General features: G+C 43.2%; 1 protein-coding gene across 1 annotated transcript in view; it reads left to right on the top strand.

Annotated features, from left to right (window-relative positions):
- Window positions 1–1,033: 1,033 nt before the first annotated feature.
- The window catches only part of LOC104500189 (neuronal PAS domain-containing protein 2-like), a gene marked incomplete at its 3' end in the record, with an annotated part of 18,175 nt that continues 1,405 nt past the window's right edge, over window positions 1,034–17,803 (top strand). The window contains exons 1-8 of the mRNA XM_010143792.1: window positions 1,034–1,265; window positions 2,282–2,395; window positions 11,294–11,412; window positions 13,810–13,892; window positions 14,797–14,903; window positions 16,131–16,278; window positions 16,883–16,964; window positions 17,671–17,803. The exon at window positions 17,671–17,803 is cut by the window's right edge and continues 3 nt beyond it. Of these exons, the coding sequence (XP_010142094.1) occupies window positions 1,034–1,265; window positions 2,282–2,395; window positions 11,294–11,412; window positions 13,810–13,892; window positions 14,797–14,903; window positions 16,131–16,278; window positions 16,883–16,964; window positions 17,671–17,803 (1,018 nt within the window). The remainder of the gene's footprint in view (window positions 1,266–2,281; window positions 2,396–11,293; window positions 11,413–13,809; window positions 13,893–14,796; window positions 14,904–16,130; window positions 16,279–16,882; window positions 16,965–17,670) is intronic.

Genomic DNA, 17,803 nt, shown 5'->3' with positions numbered 1-17,803 from the left:
ACACAGAACAGCAGGCCTGAGTAGAAAGCAGAGGGAAACCAAAGGGCAGTCTTACACAGCTGCATAAATAAATGATGATGATTAATAACTTGCCCATCTCATACAGAGCTAACACATTTTCAGCATGACTATCCAGTCTAATAGTTGCTGCTGTGAGGACACACAAAGCTGTGTCAGTGTGCCAGCTCGGTCTGAGGTAGCCTCAAGTGGGATGGATGTAAGTCGGTGCTATTAGACGGTCACTTTATCTCAGGACTTCCTTTCAGATACGCTCTTCTAGTGTTAGGTTAGTCACCATGCTGAGCACAGTGAGACCTTTCTCTTTGCAACCCTGTGACGGACTCTTTGTCTTCTGTCCACCCTGGGTCTTTTGCACAAATCCATCTCCTCTTTCTATTCGTAAATCTCAGCACCTAGATTTAGGATGGATTTCAGGTTTGTGCCTGCTGCCCATGGGGCTGGAGACACCCGGGCGTTCAGCCTACGGCTGGCCAAAGTGCCACTGCCAGTGGCGCTGTGAAGTCCCCCTCCCCCGGGGGCTAACCACTGCCGCTGCAAAGCAATGTCCAGACTGGGGAGTCCCCCTCTCCCTGCTCCCATCTGCCAGGGTGCAGGAATGGGGTAACAACCGCTGTCACCCCAAGGGCACTTCTCGGGAGCTGAGGAGCTCCGCCCAGTGAGGGGCTGGATCCAGGACTGACCTGGCTCTCAGGGCTGGTGAGCCCAGGGTGACTACCAGCCCCACTGCTCCCACTAACTGAGGATTGCTGGGAAGAGAGCGAGCTCCAGTGATCCACAACAGGCCTGTGCATGGAGCTGGCAAGCAGCACGGGGAACCAGGTGCCCATTTTCCAGCTCACTCCCAGGTCTTGTCGTTTAATTGTATGATACATCTGATGGTCTCTGAGAAACATCAGATGAGCATTGCTAAATGCTGAGAATTAAGCTGAGAACCAGCCCACAGGGAAGAAGCCACTTGGTTTTCCCAGCAGTTTCCCCCATTTTAGGCTTTGTCAGGAGTCCCTGGAAATCGATGGGAAAACTGTCAACTGCCACAGTTTTTGTATCCACATTGCTGCTCATCTCTGCAAGAATTGCTCATCATTATATTTCTGTTTTCCTCAAAGGTTCTTTTTCTTTGCAGTGTGATGTCTTGGATCAGAATTTGTTAAATTTCCTCCCAGAACAAGAACATTCAGAAATTTATAAGATGTTATCTTCTTGTATGCTTATGACGGATTCTGCCTCATCGGATTACCTAAAAAGTGAGTTTTATTTTATCTTCCCCAGTAAGTGAAAAAGTATGGGCAGGATAAAAATTTTCTGTCAGGAGGAGTTTTTTATGTGATGTGCAATGTAAAACTTAGGTTCATAGGCTTTTGAAAAAGATCTTGCCACCTGGAATGACCCTTTGGTTCTGTTTTTAAATGAAACTCATTACCTTTATTTTACTAGTCTAAGACTACTTGCAGTTATGTTAATTATTAAACATCATATCTTTAGAGACAGCTAAGGAAAATAGGTTAGCCGATGGAAACCGAGAGTTCGCCTGAGACAAATCATGTCTTAATTGATACTTCAGCCTGTTCAAGTAAGCTGCCGTTCAGAGATAGGCTAATGTCACATACCTTTGGTTTGCATTAGAGTTAAAAGTATCTGTGAAATCATTGTAATTCTTCTTCAAATTGAATTCTGTTTTTCTTAAAAATGCTTTTACTTGCCTCATCCTTATTCACTCTAGGAAGTAAGACATAGGAAACCAGAAAACACGTGATAATGTAAGATGTACAGCTGCTTAATCGACTGTATATACAAAACCTGCAGCTGATAGATAATATGTCAAAGTTAATGTAATAGATATTTTGGGGTAATTAGGCATCGTTTTCCAACACAAGATGTAGAACAGCTGTGAGTTGTGAGAAGCCTAAATAAAAAAAAAGCTATAAGTGAAGGATCCAATTCTCTCCTTCACTACACCGATGCTGTGGCAGTGTAACTCCTGTGATGAAGGTGGTGCAAGAGAAGGATGAGCTAGTCTCGAAGGCTGTCCCTGAGCTGCAGGCAGACCTGTGCGCAGCGCTGAACAACCTGCATCCCTGCAAGGAGCTTCCTTGCAGAGGCTCTGATCCTGCAATGTATAGCACATTGGTGTATAGGACTCCGAGTGGTAACAAGCTGCTCTCATGCTGCCAGTTGCAAGATTGGGGTTGGAAGACACCGTTGGTTGTGTTTAGCTTAAATAGTATATTTATTTCTTGTTCTTCTTCTTTTAACAATCCAGCTGACAATGAACTAGAGTTTTATTGTCATCTTCTGAGAGGAAGTTTGAACCCAAAGGAATTTCCAACATATGAATACATAAAATTTGTAGGAAATTTTCGGTCTTACAGCAATGGTAAGCTTTAATTGTTGTATAAATGTTGCTTTAGCTGTGTGAAATAAAAGTATTGCTCCATTGAACAAGACAGAACTTTTAACTGAAAGACCTATTTTTAACATTATGGGGTAAATTTTCCTTCACACGGATCTCACAGCTGATTTGCAAAAGCTGGACAAATACCTACGAAGAGTGAAATTGTGTTAGTTGCTTTTGTTACTGCCCTTCACTTGTTAGCAGTGATCCTGGTCTCTGGGTAAGTTTGCAAACAACGACAGGTTCAGAGGAGCATTTGTCTGCGCTCACTAATATTGTGTGCTAAGGCTGCACCTATTAACTAAATAATAAGCTTTCTACCTGATCTGCTGGCTTCCATTAAACACAAAAGCTGTGCCAGAACTGATAGTCTGTCAAATCTGCCCTCTCACCCTTCTCTGCAAAATTTTGGGGAAAGGCGGCAGTGCCACATAATTGAGTGCCTGCACCCACTGCCCTCGCTGAGTGGCTGAGGACACTTCCACCAGCATCTCTCTCCAGCTGCCGTTCTACGTCCCTCTCCAGCAACGCAGAACCTAATACTCTCAAAAAAAAAAAAAAACACCAAAAAAAAAGAGAGGGAAGAAATACAGTTGGCATAGTCACTAATGCACCACAGTCAGTCTAGGGAAACCATCTTTCAAGGGATGAAGCGCAGATTTCCACCTCACCCGTTCCCTAACAAACAGTTTGCTGCACGGCCATTAGTGTCAGAAATGAAATACTCTTTTATTACTCTCCCTTCTCCTGCCTGCCCAAGTTTGCTTTAGTTACTTGCCTGATTGAACTCCAGAGTGGCATTTCCAAAGTTGTTGGTATTGTTCCAAATAGGTCATCCTCAGCAAAAAAATTCCCCACCGTGCTTTCCAAAAACTGCATGCCACACTGCGAAAAAAAATGTCCCTGTCCCCATTTAACTTTCTGCTCTTGCTCTACATGACTAGAATAGAAACCTATGTGCAGGATGGAGATATGTATTTCTTGTTTAGAGCCATCTGATTTGAGGCTTTATTTGTATAAAAAATGTAACTGCTTGTATGCTTTCTAGTTTGAATAAAGTGAAATGCGGCTGCCTGACAGACGCACACACCAAGCTGTTCTGTTTTCTAGAGCAGAAACCGGATTTCAGGTGCTGACTCATAAGGATACATTTCTACCAGGGGAATTTCTGATCCATTTTCTTCAAGGATTTTCAGGCTTTTATTTTGGTGTGACCTTAATATTGCTGTCTTACCCACTAGGATTTCATATCCCAGCATTTGGCTCAGTGGCTATTTCTCAGAAGAAAGATAAAACTTGGATTACAGATATCCTCCCTAGCTTAATGCATATAAACTAAATGAGAACATACCGATTTCAGAAGACACCAAAATCATTTTCCAAATATCCTAGTTTACAGCTTTTGAATAAGACATGTGCTTTCTGCTTAATTTTTTCTTTTCCCTTTGTTCCACCTTTTCCTAAATTTTCCACTTTATTTTGTCTGTTCCACTTTATCCCTCCTCTGCTGCAGTCTGACCCTCTGGTCAATAGGAAGGGTACAGCTCAGTGAGATGGTGCCTCCTGGCCCCTTCCCCATTTCCCATCATAGAACAGCAGATTGCCCATCCCAACTTCAGTTTCCTCAGTTCAGTGCAGAGCCCAGTGGAAATCCTTGCTTAACCAGCGTGTCCTCAGCACTTCTCTCCCTTGGCTGGGGTTTGTCCCCATGGCCCTCTCTGTGCCCTGCAGCAGCATGGCTCCTAATCCAGCCACAAAAACACTTCCCAGCAAAGGCAGAAGCAAGTGCACCCAACTCACGGTGTAGCAGCAGCAAACTCTGTTTGCTTGGGAGCAGATAACCTTGGGCCAAGGTCAGAGCGAGCAGCCGGAGGAGGCTGCAAACCTCCAAAGTGGCTTTTTGTTAGCTCCACCGGGCTTCTTGCGCCAGCAAAGCGTGGGGGTCATCAGGTCAAACAAGCACCATATGAATGCAGCCCCAGGACTCAGGGCAAGTAGCGGTGCTCTGGCATGGGGACTTGGGGCATGGACACCTTTGAGCACTTGATGGGCGCAGCAGTGGTCAGGGTTCCCACTTCTGCTTGGTCCCCCACACCCATTATCAGGCACTGTTCCCCCCAACCCACACATCCCAGGGCTGTCACCTGCCAGACCTGCCAGTAATTGCTCTCCTCTTCCTCCCATTAAATAAATACCTATTCTCCAGTCAGCACACCTCCGGGTGTGAGGCTAAGCCGGCAAGAAAGACAGTGCTGGAAAAGATGCTGGGGAAGAGGTGTATCACTCACAGGGCAGCGCTCGTCCTGCGTGCATAGGATCAGCCCCAACCCTGCCTTTTGGAGGTGTTTGTGAAGGAAGCTAAAGAGAAGAAAAGTTAGCTGTGGGAGAAAGACAGAAATTGTAAATTAAGCTTATTAGCAGGAGACATTCCTTATGAATGTATTCAAGAATGCTTTTCCCTTTTCACAGCAGTGGAAGTGTGGGCATGCTTTTACACATGGGAGACTGATACAGGATGTTCTTCTCTAAATACAAATCTCTGCCGTTCCTTTTTAGCCACCCGATGCCAAATCCTATCTTTGTTTCCAGGAGTTTGCTGAGTGTACTCTGAGTCTGCCCTGCCTGCACGTTCCTGCTGCAGGGACACCAGAGACCCGGTGGCTGGGGATGCCCTTTTATCTGTGGGCAGGCTGTATCCCTCAGGATGCCATCAGGATACTTAACTATTCCATTCTTATTCATGTTTGGTCGTGGCAGTGAGAGTCCTAATGAATCTTTCACCTTTCCTTCTCACTTAACCTTGCTCAATGCTTGTATAATAGTGGTGCTTGGGCGAAAGGGCTTATGCCTGCTGGGGTCCTAGTGACTTTGCCCTCCTCCCTCCTCCCTCCTACCTTCTCCATTAATCACATTGTGCCTTATAGCTGAGAACATCATACAGGGATGGGTTTGAATGGATTAATTTGACAGACTGAGGCTTAGAAAGCCAGTTAGGGGCTTAGCTGCTCTCCCTAACTTTAGTGGCAGCTCTGAGGCTTTAAAGGCCATTGTACTGAGATGCCAAAGAGATTCTTTTTTCTGCTAAAGTAGAACAAATATCTGATAGCTACCAAGGTGACTTGTCACCAGGATTGCCATCAGGGAGTCATATCAAGCACAACCTACATCAAACCCATGCTACTCCCCCAGAGGAGCAGTCACTGGCATCTTCCCCCATCCCAGAAAGCTCAGGGAGATGCATGTGCAGCCCTCAGAAATTGCCTGGGAAAGTTCACATAGCTCACGGCATATGTTCAGTCTTTCAGAAGATCACCGTCCCTAGAGCTCCTGGGCTCAGCTATAGCTGGAGGCTAGAGGAGCTGCACAGCCCAGTGCCAAGTTTAGCAGGAGGGTCCACGCTTGGGCTGATCCCAGGCATGATGTGTGGGAAGCTGTACCCTGCAGCAGCACCTGCTGCAAGGGCATTTCTGGAGCTGTATCTACACCAGGGATGTGACATGAGCTGCCTGCACATGAGCAAATCCCCCTCAAGTTAGCTGTGCCCAAGCGAGAGCGGCCAAACAACGAAACAGCAACGCAAGCTGTGTGGAGTGACTGCATGAGTCACTGGCTGTGCTAAATTACATCCAAGAGATTTGATTTTCCATTTGGGAGGATTATATAATCATCATTAATTAAGCTTCAATGAGAAAGGCAGGACTGTAACCTGACATGAAGACTCAGTGGTCCCTTGAGAGGAGGGGAGGTGGCCCATGGGCCACTCAGAAGAGGAAGGTGGAATTCCCTCTTTGCTTCTGTGAGAAATGCCTACTTGCTCTCAGAACAAGGGAGTTTGGAGGGGTGTTTTCATTTGCAAACAGGAACTCTTTCCAATATTTTAATATATTTCAGGTTCTGGTCCTATAGTCCAGATTTTAACCAGAGAGATGAATACATGCAAACACCTGAGGGAGCCGAGTGCCATCACTGTACCTGTTGACCAGTAGTACCTGATAAGGGGCAGAGTCATGTCAGCACCATCAATGCAGTGGCTCCTATCCAGGTTTGCCTGAGGGCTGAGGCAAGTAATAAAGATAACCCTCCAAAAAATTCAAGGAAATGGTTAGCTCCCAGGATAAAATGTCAAACTGAGAATAAATATTTTACAAAGACACTTAGTAACTCACTCTGATAAGAAAAGATAAGGCGGCTGGATTTATCCCTCCTGTGAAATTTGTTTGTATGTTTGTAAACAGGAAAAGATCACTTATATAACTTATATAACCAAATATTAGCTTTGGTGTCCTATTTCTGAGGTGACATACTTGCTTAGAAACTCCTGGAAGGGACAAAGCCAGACTCCTGCCTTTCAAAGCGTTCATCAATATAAAAAAGGACCACCAGCATCTTCAAAGCGGCAGATCTGTCCTTTCATCCAAAATGCCTGAAGTTTTCCTCTTGAAGGAGGAGATATATTAAGTGAAAAGAGTTCCTGATCAAGTAATATAATTAAATATTTTAGTGAAATTTAAAATTGTGCATTTCTGTTCCAAATTACACGGAAACTCAGTATCTGGTTACTGGATGCTAATAATAGCAAATACTCTACTGTTAGCTGATATATCTCTCAGAGATAAAAATAACCGTCAGGAAAATTATTACGCTGAGGAGAAAAATAATCTTGTCTCTTCCAGAACGATTAATTCAGTCTGAATTCCTTTTTGAAAGAAATAAACAGATTTATACAGAAGGTACATTGATCTTGGACTTCCATAATCATATGCAGAAACATCTTATAAGAATAACTCAAACTGAAATTAATGTTCTACTCAGAACCGACAGCCACGTATTAATATTTGCTATTAACAGTATCACAGAAGCTGCAGCTAGCAATCATCCTTAAGCAATGGACCCTTAAGAAAAAAGGCACAATTCCTGTCCTAAAGAATCGACCTGGGGTTCATACCAGCACAGGATGGCGAGGGGAGAAACAGGAGGAGGAAAGAGGAGAGAGTAGATCAAAGTGACAAGTGGTATGTGGACACCATCACTGTTACTCATCTGAAGCTACGGAGTGCAGACTGGCTTGCCTCTAGCACTTTAGATTCCTTCGTTTTATATATAAGTTAATTGCTAAATATCCTGTTTACCCGTGGTCTGAATTTCTGTATATGAAACAATATTGATTTTATTCTTGTCTTTTTGGCTTGTATCTTTTTAAATCACTGAGCAGTTTGACAGCAGCTGAGACTGGTTCTTTAAACATTAACATCTACTGACAGAATAGGAAGGAGGGATTCTTTCTTTCAAATGGCATAAATGAGAGGTTTGCTGTTGTAGGAATAATATGTTTTAAACATCCTAAGTTAAAATAAGATGACCGAGCAACTGACTGATATACTATCATTAACTGAATAATGTGGCATTTGGGAGTTTTTTAACATGTTCTCATTCATTTCACGTGGCATCATTTGTATCCCTAAGGATAAAATTTTTTTTGCTACGGTAGTTAAGGGCTTAGTTCTTTACACATATTATTTATTTTTAACATCTTGTCCCTAGTGTCCTGCTCTTTTATTAAAGAAACAAAACAAAAACCAAACAACAGCAACAAAACTAGTATATAAGCAAATTAGTTTCTTTCTATCGTCCTATACAATATTTGCAGATAATATATCTACAAAAGAATTTTGTGGTAGCTCTAGGACCAGAAGGTCTGATAGGTAACTGCAAAAACTATTAAAATTCATGCTAAGGAGCATCGACTAACTGATATATATGAGACAACTGTTTCATCTTTCTGATTATGTATTTAGCTTTGTTACAAGACCTTCTAATTCCCTACTCAGGGTATTTTGTCTAGATCAATTTAATTGTGAAACACACTTGCCCTCATTTACCCGAGCCTACCTGTTCAGAGCCAGCTTAACATTTTCATCTGGCGCCTTCTGACAAAAGCACTCCAAGATCTGTATTTGTCTTATAAATGTTAATATCATCATAGCCTCATATTTCATCCTATATTTTTCATTCCACTATTTTTCTGTGGTGCTCTCAGAAAGTTTGTTACTGAACTTTGTTATTTCAAGACGTGTTTCTTTTACAGAGACTTGGAGAATTATAAAGTATGAATTTTCATAAGGCATAATTCAAAGATTATACCAGGATTTATTTGGTTTTTATTCATGTAATGATCTCTTTTTTTAACTACACTTTAAAATTTATCAACAAATAAAGCTGAAATTTGCTGCAAGAGCAGAGCAAAACAGGCTGCGCAGATAGAGCTGTGGAAAGAACAGATACCAACAACGTAAGTCAGGCAGCAGAGTAAATCGGAAACACACGTGGGATTTTTTTTTTTTTCAGTTATTGTAGTTGTTATTTTCAGATCAAAATGTGCATTTCAAGGTAGTGGCTACCTGCCTGTGTCATTGAGGCTTTTAGCGCTTTGGGCTTTGTGAAGGGCAGCTGGGTATGGGGATGGCATGGTAGCTGTTTGAAGTCTGGATGACTTTCAGCCAGGCCAGCTCTATCTCATCACCTCAGGCTTCATTCATTCATTGATGTGTAAGTTCAATATTCCTAAATATTGTGATGAAATCCCAAATTTATAACATAGCTGTCCTACACAATAATTACTACCCTTTTACTATTGCATTTACTTCTTGGAAATATATTCCTATGTTGTAAATGCCACGTTCAGGGATGTATTCTGCTCTCTTCTGGGAATATGTCTCAGGCTCATGGCTGTTTACATCTAACAGCTGAAGTAAAAAAGCCATCTGCTCTCTCCCATGCGACTCCGTCTCCTCTCAGTCTCCACTTTCTTCCACAACTGGTATCATTTGCAAGCCCATGGGTTCACTAACTAGCTTAATTTATCATACCTGTCCTTCGGGGGCTGAATGTGGCTTATCTTATTTTCATATCTGAGCGCCCAGCCTGCAAACATTTGCTACTCAATTTGGCTATTACAGAGACAAATTGTGCCATTGCCTTCAAATGTGAGAACGTATTACGTAGTAAGCTTGGAAGTAACTTTTTACAATGCCCTTAATGTGGGTTTATAGCAATCCTATGCATTTTTAAACAGGACTGACTAAAGAAATTGACAGACTTGCACAAAATAAGGGTATCAGAGACGAACCAGAAACTCTTTACTGAAGCTTCTCCTGCTTCCTGTAGCTCTTAACTCTTCTTTTTTTCCATGTCTTGTATTAATAACCCCATAGAAGCCCTCATATATGCACATAACCCCAGGAGCAGAATGGGAATACATATTCCTAGGAAGTCTCCAGAGAAAGTGTGCTTTACTGGTGAAAGGAGTAGAATTTTGCCCATAATTTTTATCTCAATATCCAGTCAGCCATGCCCTCCAGACTCAACTGCAAGAGAGGGCTGTAATCTCTGTGGATGTTCACATCTGCACTGCCTTCTCAGATGAAGAATCTTTCTTCTCCTTTTTGGCACAATATATGTTGTGCACTGGCCTAAACCAGGTGTAAATTCTCCTCAGAGTACTTATTTTTCTGTTTCATGCCCTGTTATCCTTATTACCAGCTATGTATCATTATTCTAAGGCTTTAATAGGTCGAACTAGGTTCCAAAAGTACATATGGTAAGTTGAGACTTCTTCCATCTCTACAATTTATGCTAGTGAACTAAAGCCCAGCACAGAAGCACCCCAGAATAAAAATTGGTAGTTAGCTCCTCCGCAGATAGATACAAACTCCTTCATTTTCACAGGAACAGACATGCTTATCATTGCTTTGTGCTGTGCGGAAGAGACAACCTGTAAGAAACCTCATAATGTTGGATATAAGGGCCTAACAATAAGGAAAGATAGTTTCATACTAGCATTAATCCTTATTAGCATTAGATTATCTCGTATTAGTGAACTCTGGCTGCTAGACGGGACCTTCTCTGCCCTCACAGGAAGCAGTCAGCTGGGCAGAGAAAAAGCCCAGTACCCACTGCACCTTACCGCATGGTTTTCTTTCACTGCTGTGGGAGCAGGATTACCGTTTCTAAGTAGCTCAGATTTGGGTGAAGAATTTGCATTATGTCATTCTAACACAGGACTGTGGGCTAGCTTAAGGCAACATGTTCTTTTGGCAATGCATCTCTGTGGGAGGAGGTGCCAGCGGGCTCTCAAAGCAACACAAGAGCCATGCAATCATGTAAGACACAGATACAAAAACATATACAAAATCTGTGGCCACTTCACAACCAGATTTTTCCCTCTGCCCAGCGTTTCAGGAGACAGCAGGTCATCTGCAGACTCGCCAAAAATGCCCAGCTCTGGAAGCCAGTGTTATACACGGGGTCCTCTTTGCTCTTCTTTGAAACAGGGAGAATTTGAGCACGCTTGGGATGGTTCTCCTTAGACGGAGAAAGGAAAGGCACACTTCCGCAGCCGAGAATCACAAGCAGCCTCTTGCTAGCTTGATGAAACCTTGCTGGCTGTGGGCCCTGGTGTTTTGCTACTGATTACTTGACAAACTCTCTTCATCTACCTCCCTTGCCAACACTTTTTTTCACTGCCTCATAGAAGTTAGGGTGCTAGTCATGCTGTAGCATATATTTTTTTCTTCAGTGGTGAAAAAGAGCAATTGGATGCATGGGGTTTCTTTCCAGAAAGCTGGTTTATGCTCTGTAATAAGGTTTGGCCTTATTTTTATCAGGATTAACCTATAAAATTCATACTTGAAGTTAAGCTCTCCTGTCTTTCTGCCTAACATGACTGACTTGGATTTAAATATATGCATATCAGCTTTAAAAGGTGTTAGAGAACTTCTCTGAATAAAATTAGTATTAGTATGCTTTAAGTGTGCAAAATATTCAGGGAGGGGCATCTCGTGTGAGGCATGACTCTGGATGTCGGTTTTTTCCCTTACCTAGTGCCTAACTCCACTTGCAATGGCTTTGATGAGGCTGTCCCGAGGTCTTACAGAACATCCCCAGGAAAGCAGATCTGCTTCGTTGCGACTGTTCGTTTGGCAACGCCTCAGTTTTTAAAGGTAAGTGCATACCCTGGGTCCCATTTATTTCAGAACATCTCGAAATGCTTTCAAATGGGGTGACACACAAAGTTCTTAGTTTTGCTAATCGAATAGATTACAGATTTCACATTTCATGCATAAAAATGCATGAAATGCGAGCCAGGATCTGCGGAAGCAGTGTCACTTCTGCCCCTCTTGCACAGGAAATGGAAACTCTACTTGCATTAGGAAATGCAAAATCACTTTGAAATTGAGTTCTCCATTGCTGTTTTCTGGTCCTGTGATGGGACAGTGTACAAATGACCCCCAATGCTTTCATTTGAGCCACTTGGTGTCTTCAGGTGACTGCTGCTAGTTTCCCTCCTCCCAAATCCTGGTAACAAGATAGCTGCTTGTGGAAATAATCAGAGAATCACAGAATAGTTTGTGTTCAAAGGCATCTGTAAAGGTCATCTAGTCCAACCCTCTTGCAGTGACCAGGGTCATCTTCCACTAGATCAGGTTGGCCAGCGCCCCATCCAACCTGACCTGGAATGTTTGCAGAAATGAGGCACCTACCACCTCTCTGGGCAACCTGTTACTGTGTTTCACTGTCCTCACTATAAAAAATTTCTTCCTCAAATCTAGTCTCAATGTCCCCTCTTTTAGTTTAAGCCCTTGTTCTGTCACAACAGGCCCTGCTAAAATGATTGTCCCCATCTTTCTTAGAGGCCCCCTTTTAGTACTGAAAGATTACAGTAAGGTCTCCCCAGAGCCTTCTCTTCTCCAGGCTGAACAGCACAAACTCTCCCAGCCTTTCTTCATTGGAGAGGTGTCCACCCCTCAAAAAATTTTTGTTATCCTTCTCCGGTCCCACTCCAACAGGTCCATATCTTTCTTGTGCTGAGGACTCCAGAGCCAGACACAGTACTCCAGGTGGGGTCTCACCAGAGCAGAGCGGAGCAGAGCAGAGCAGAGCAGAGGAGAGGGGCAGAATCACCTCCCTTGACCTTCTGGCTGCTCTTCTTTTGATACAGCTTTTGGTTGGCCTTCTGGGCTGCAAGTGCACATTGTCAGCTCATGTTCAGCCTTTCATCCACCAGTATCCCCAAATCCTTCCTCGCAGGTCTGCTCCCAATCGCATCACCTCCCAGCCTGGTGATACCAAGGATTGCCTCGATTCCAGTGCAGGACCTTGCACTTGGCCTTGTTGAACTTCATGAGATTCACACGCGCCCACTTCTCCAGCTTGTCCAGGTCCCTCTGGATGGCATCCCTTCCCTCAGACATGTCAGCTGCACCATTCAGCTTGGTGTCATCTGCAAACTTGCTGAGGGTGCACTCATTCCCGCTGTCTATGTCATTAAGAAGATATTAAACAGCACTGGTCCCAGTACAGACCCCTGATGGACATCACTTGTCACCAGTCTCCATGCGGACATTGAGCCATTGACTACTACCTTCTCAATATGACCATCCTATCAATTCCTCCTCCACCAAACAGTACGCCCATCAAATCCATAACTCTCCAATTTAGAGAAGGATGTTGTGGGGCACAGTGTCAAAGGCTTTACAGAGGCCCAGATAGATGACATCCATAGCTCTTCCCTTGTCCACCGATATAGTCGCTCCATCATAGAAGGCCACCAGATTGGTCAGGCAGGACTTACCCTTGGTGAAGCCAAGCTGGCTGTCTGAATCACCTCTGTGTCCCCCATATGCCTTAGCATAGCCTCTAGGAGGATCTGTTCCGTGATCTTCCCAGGCAGAGAGGTGAGGCTGGCAGGTCGGTAGTTCCCAGGGTCCTTTCTACCCTTTTTAAAAATGGGTGCAATGTTTCCCTCTTTCCAGTCACCAATGACTTCACCTGCCTGCCAGGACTTTTCAAATATCATGGAGAGTGGCTTGGCAGTTACATCAGCCGATTCCCTCAGGACTGTCGGATGCATCTCATCAGGTCCCATGGACTTACATATGTTCAGGTTCCTCAGGTGGTCACGAACCTGATCTTGTCTTATAGTAGGAGGGACTTTGATACCCCAGACCCCGTCTTGCGGTCCATCCACTTGAGAGGTGTGGGAAAAGAAGTTGCCGGTGAAGACTGAGGCCGGAGGATGCTGGGAAGGAGAACTATTTCTTGGGGCCAAGGGCAGCACAGCCATCATGCCCCAAGAACTCCTTCAAAGCCATAAAACTTCGGCACCCCACGAAACAGTCTCAGCTCTTAAGTCCATGTGCATCACAAGTCCTTCTCCCCAACTCCTGCAAAAATGTTGGCATTGATAAATACAATAGATCGATCTCTGGAATTGCCAGAAAACATGTGAATCCTCCATTTTCTCCTCTTACGCCCGTGTATTTATAGCTTTAAAAAGCTCGATGAAGAAGAGGGGTGAAGCTGCAACTCTTAGTAAGTCAGTTTTCTTCACCGTACAGGAGATGTGCATCGTGGAGGAACCTCTAGAGGAATTCACATCAAGACACAGTCTGGAGTGGAAATTTTTATTCCTGGATCACAGGTTGGTGACAAGAAAAGCACTCCTCATTGTGTTCCGTGCTTGTCTACTGCTATTTTCATAAGTGCAGTTCTTTCAAATAGTGTTATGTTTCACATCTAAACCACATGAACAAGAGGGCAATCACTGAAATTCCTGTAAAAGATGATATTTACTATTTTACCCTGCATTTATTTTTATGAGTCTTTAAAAACAAAACTGCTCTGTTTCTCAGGCAGAATTTGTGATTAGCTTGTTCTTGTTTCCTTTAAAGTTATTAATGGACCAAAGCCTGTCACACAACAAAATCATCTAATTATTATACAGCTGCGGAAATCACTCTTTCCAAATCCAGCCATTGATTGTGTGTGTGCAATTCCCACTGAGTTATGGAGGGAAAGTCTGTGCTGGCCTGAGGCAACTGTGCTGGCAAAGATACAAAGCAACTGCCTCAGCATGCCACGGAGGAGCTCTGCAGGCAGCCAGAGGGAAGCAGCACAGATGATCCCCCCTCCTACTCTCCTAGTCCCGGCAGACGATGGCTTCCTATCACCTTGCCACACGTCTTCCCCTGTGGAGGGACTGTGGGAGCCGCAGCAGAGCCCCTGACCAAGGAACAGCCAGGGAACGGCTCCCTCCCAGCACATTCTTCTGTGAAGATCCCTGAGAATCTCAGTTGCTTTCCACAATTACATTTTCCCTGAAAAGATGGGGTTGTCACGGCCTTGTCCTGGGGGACAGCGCCTGCCGGGCTGCTGTGCCCAGCCCAGAGTCCTGGGCACAAGGCGGGGGGAAATGGGAATCCGGTTCCCTGAAGGGAACAACCGTACACCGATGAGGGACAGCAGATCCGGGTTTTTAACACATCCATGTCAACTGCAGAATTCCCGTTTCTTTATGAATTCTCTCATATTGTGCCTAACTGCAGAGCACCGCCGATTATAGGATACTTGCCTTTTGAAGTGCTGGGTACTTCTGGCTATGACTATTACCATATAGATGACCTAGAGCTGCTAGCAAGGTGCCATGAACACTGTAAGTATCACATGGCCCGGGTTCCTGTGGAGTCACTGGGACACCTCTTTTCAGTGAAATGTAGCTTCAGTTAAAATTGGTTTAAGCTTGGAAGGTGAGGTTTGACCCTTGCCTCATGCCGGTATGCCTTAGTGAAGTTATAGCAGATTGGGGGCACTACAGCTGATTGGTGTCTGAGCCAGATTTATCAAGCTCTGAAAAATACAATTTTACCTCCTGTATCCCCAGAAGCAGTCAGCGACACTCACTGAATGGATAAAATACACCAGATTAGACACCTGCTCTTCAAGTAAAAAATATACAGGAACAGTATTCTCAGAAGAGATCCTATTTCAGAAAATTCTTAGAGATTATTTATCCTAATGCCGTTCACCATGTATTTGGGATTACCTGTGATTATTTAAATACAGTCTAGTAAGATTTAATTGAAAAACTCCTTCACTAAGTAAAGAAAATGAGGCAATGCTTTTCAAATATTTGCTTACAGAACTGGCTGGAACATCTCAGCCTACCACCTCTGGGTGGCCCTAAAATATCCCGTGAACATTAGTTTCTATATGTTGTCATTAGACTGTAGAAAGGTGAAATATGTGTGTGTTTGGGAACCCCTTGAAATCACTGGGGGGAAAAGCAGAGATTAATTTTGTCAGTGAATCTTTAAAACCTTTAATATAACGCTGTTTACTGCACTTTGGATTCTTGTCAGTTCAGGAATTTTCTTTCAGTTTCACATTATTTTTGTCTTTGCAAAATGTTATCTCTTACACTCACTTCATTCTGAATGTGTCTGCACACAATACTCACCTTTTCACGCATTTTTATCCTGTACTTTTCAGCTGCAGAACTTAAGATGATCACTCTTAGAAATTAATCCCAGATACCTAATTGAGCAGTATTCGACCAGCACATGAACAAGAGTAAGATCAATGTTTAGGTTGTAGCAGACGTTAATGCATTAGTGTCCACAGTTCAGGTTGATTGTACTGTGCAGGAATGTACCATTCAAAGTGTCAGAAAAAGATACCTACTGACCTTTATATTTGCTCTATCATAAGACTGACAAGACCACTCACTCCAAAGGTGCTTAGGCTACAGTTTCCCTTGGGAATCAATGGGGCTGTAGATACTTTTGTCTTCATTTCTTTTGTCTTTTGTATTTTCAACATTCCATGTCATTTTCGCATCACAAATTGTGCTACAAGCTGTTGTATTATTTTCTGCTGACAGTGATGCAGTTTGGCAAGGGGAAGTCGTGCTGCTATCGGTTTCTGACCAAAGGACAGCAGTGGATCTGGCTCCAGACCCATTACTATATCACCTACCACCAGTGGAACTCCAAGCCAGAGTTCATTGTGTGCACACACATGGTGGTAAGGTACGGAAAATCCTATCAACTGGTGAGGACATAAAGGACAGTAAGATAAGGGCATCCTCATGACTGCCAAAATTTCATCTTAGAAAAATTATGTCTTTCATGTAACAAAAAAGAAGACTGAACTCTCTGAAGGGTACATGTTCATTATAGAAAAATGATCAGACTAAACCTGACTTTATTCTAAGCTTGATTTGTCAATCAGGAGTTTAAAGGCAGATTAACCGTTGCATTTTTGCATTTTGTGCAAAAATAGGGAATAGACAGAACCCTAAACTACGTTAATAATTGGTTAAGCTCTATCCTCACATTGTTTTTTAAAGAGATGTGTGGAAGCTTTCCAGTGAAGTTATAAAGCAGTCGTAGGCTGCGAACTTGACCTTTGTATATACCTCTTTAATATACCACTTGACATCAAGAAGACAGGATCAGAGCAAAACCTGAAAATTAAAAGTCTCTCAAATGTTACTCAGTAGCATCTGACTTAAGTGATTTTTCAGCTTTTCATTTAACCAGTGAAATGTTACAATAATTTGCTCCTTTATTTACTTCAAGCATATTTTATGAAATACAACACTATGTTGATACAATTGTCTTTTACATTCAGTTATGCAGATGTTCGGGTGGAGAGGAGACAGGAGATGGGCTTGGTAGAAGTGTCCTCAGAGGTTGTGTCCTCAGCGCTAAAGGTACAAAGAGAAAAGTTGGTTGTTTTTTTTTTTGTGAATATATGTAGTAATCAGAACTTGCTCCTATGTTATTATCACTGAAGACTCCAGCACTCTCTTTCTGTGTGGATCCCCTTGCCTTCAGAATTCTTTGCTCACTTGAATAATTTTCAAGTAAATTGAATAAGCTCATGAAAGGATAAACCTCGAGATCAGTAACATCCACAGATTAAGTGGAACATGGGCAGGGACAATGTGAGAGATCTGCATCTTTCCTTGGCAAGGTACTACAGTTTAAAGATTCATTTGGACGTGTTCTGGCAATCAGCCAGATTCTTGGCTGTGTCTCAGTAATCTGCTGAGGGAAGAAAGAAGAACTCCTCCGCGGTGTACAGCAGAGTGTCTCACAGAGGTTGCAGTTTCTGTCACATCCAGCTGAATGCAAAAGAAAGATTCAGAAAAACAACTGAAGGCACAGAATTACTATGGCAGTAGGTTTCATTTCCAACCCGGTGGCAGCTCTCTATAAAATGCTTTAGTTAGATGCTATTTGGAAGGGACATCGACACCTGTGCTCAGGTCTTTTGCTGGCCTACCAGGGATTAGTTCTGCTCAAGTAATTTTAGGCCAGCCAAAGAAATGGGTGTTCAACCATTACTAGATGCATTTCAAAATGTTTTTACCCTCACACATGCAATAGCTGTTTTATTTTTTTGTTTTGTTGCAGGACAGTGGTGCCAGCTTGGATTCTGAACAGCACTTTAATGCACTTGATATTGGTGCCTCAATCCTCAGTGCTAGTCGGACACCCTCAGTATCATCCAGAAGCTCACCAAAATCTTCCCACACACCCAAGTCGG

The sequence above is a fragment of the Buceros rhinoceros genome, unplaced genomic scaffold, assembly GCF_000710305.1.
Source record: "Buceros rhinoceros silvestris isolate BGI_N320 unplaced genomic scaffold, ASM71030v1 scaffold24029, whole genome shotgun sequence".
NCBI classification, from domain to species: Eukaryota; Metazoa; Chordata; class Aves; order Bucerotiformes; family Bucerotidae; genus Buceros; species Buceros rhinoceros.
This window is presented reverse-complemented; position numbering and strand designations above follow the sequence as displayed.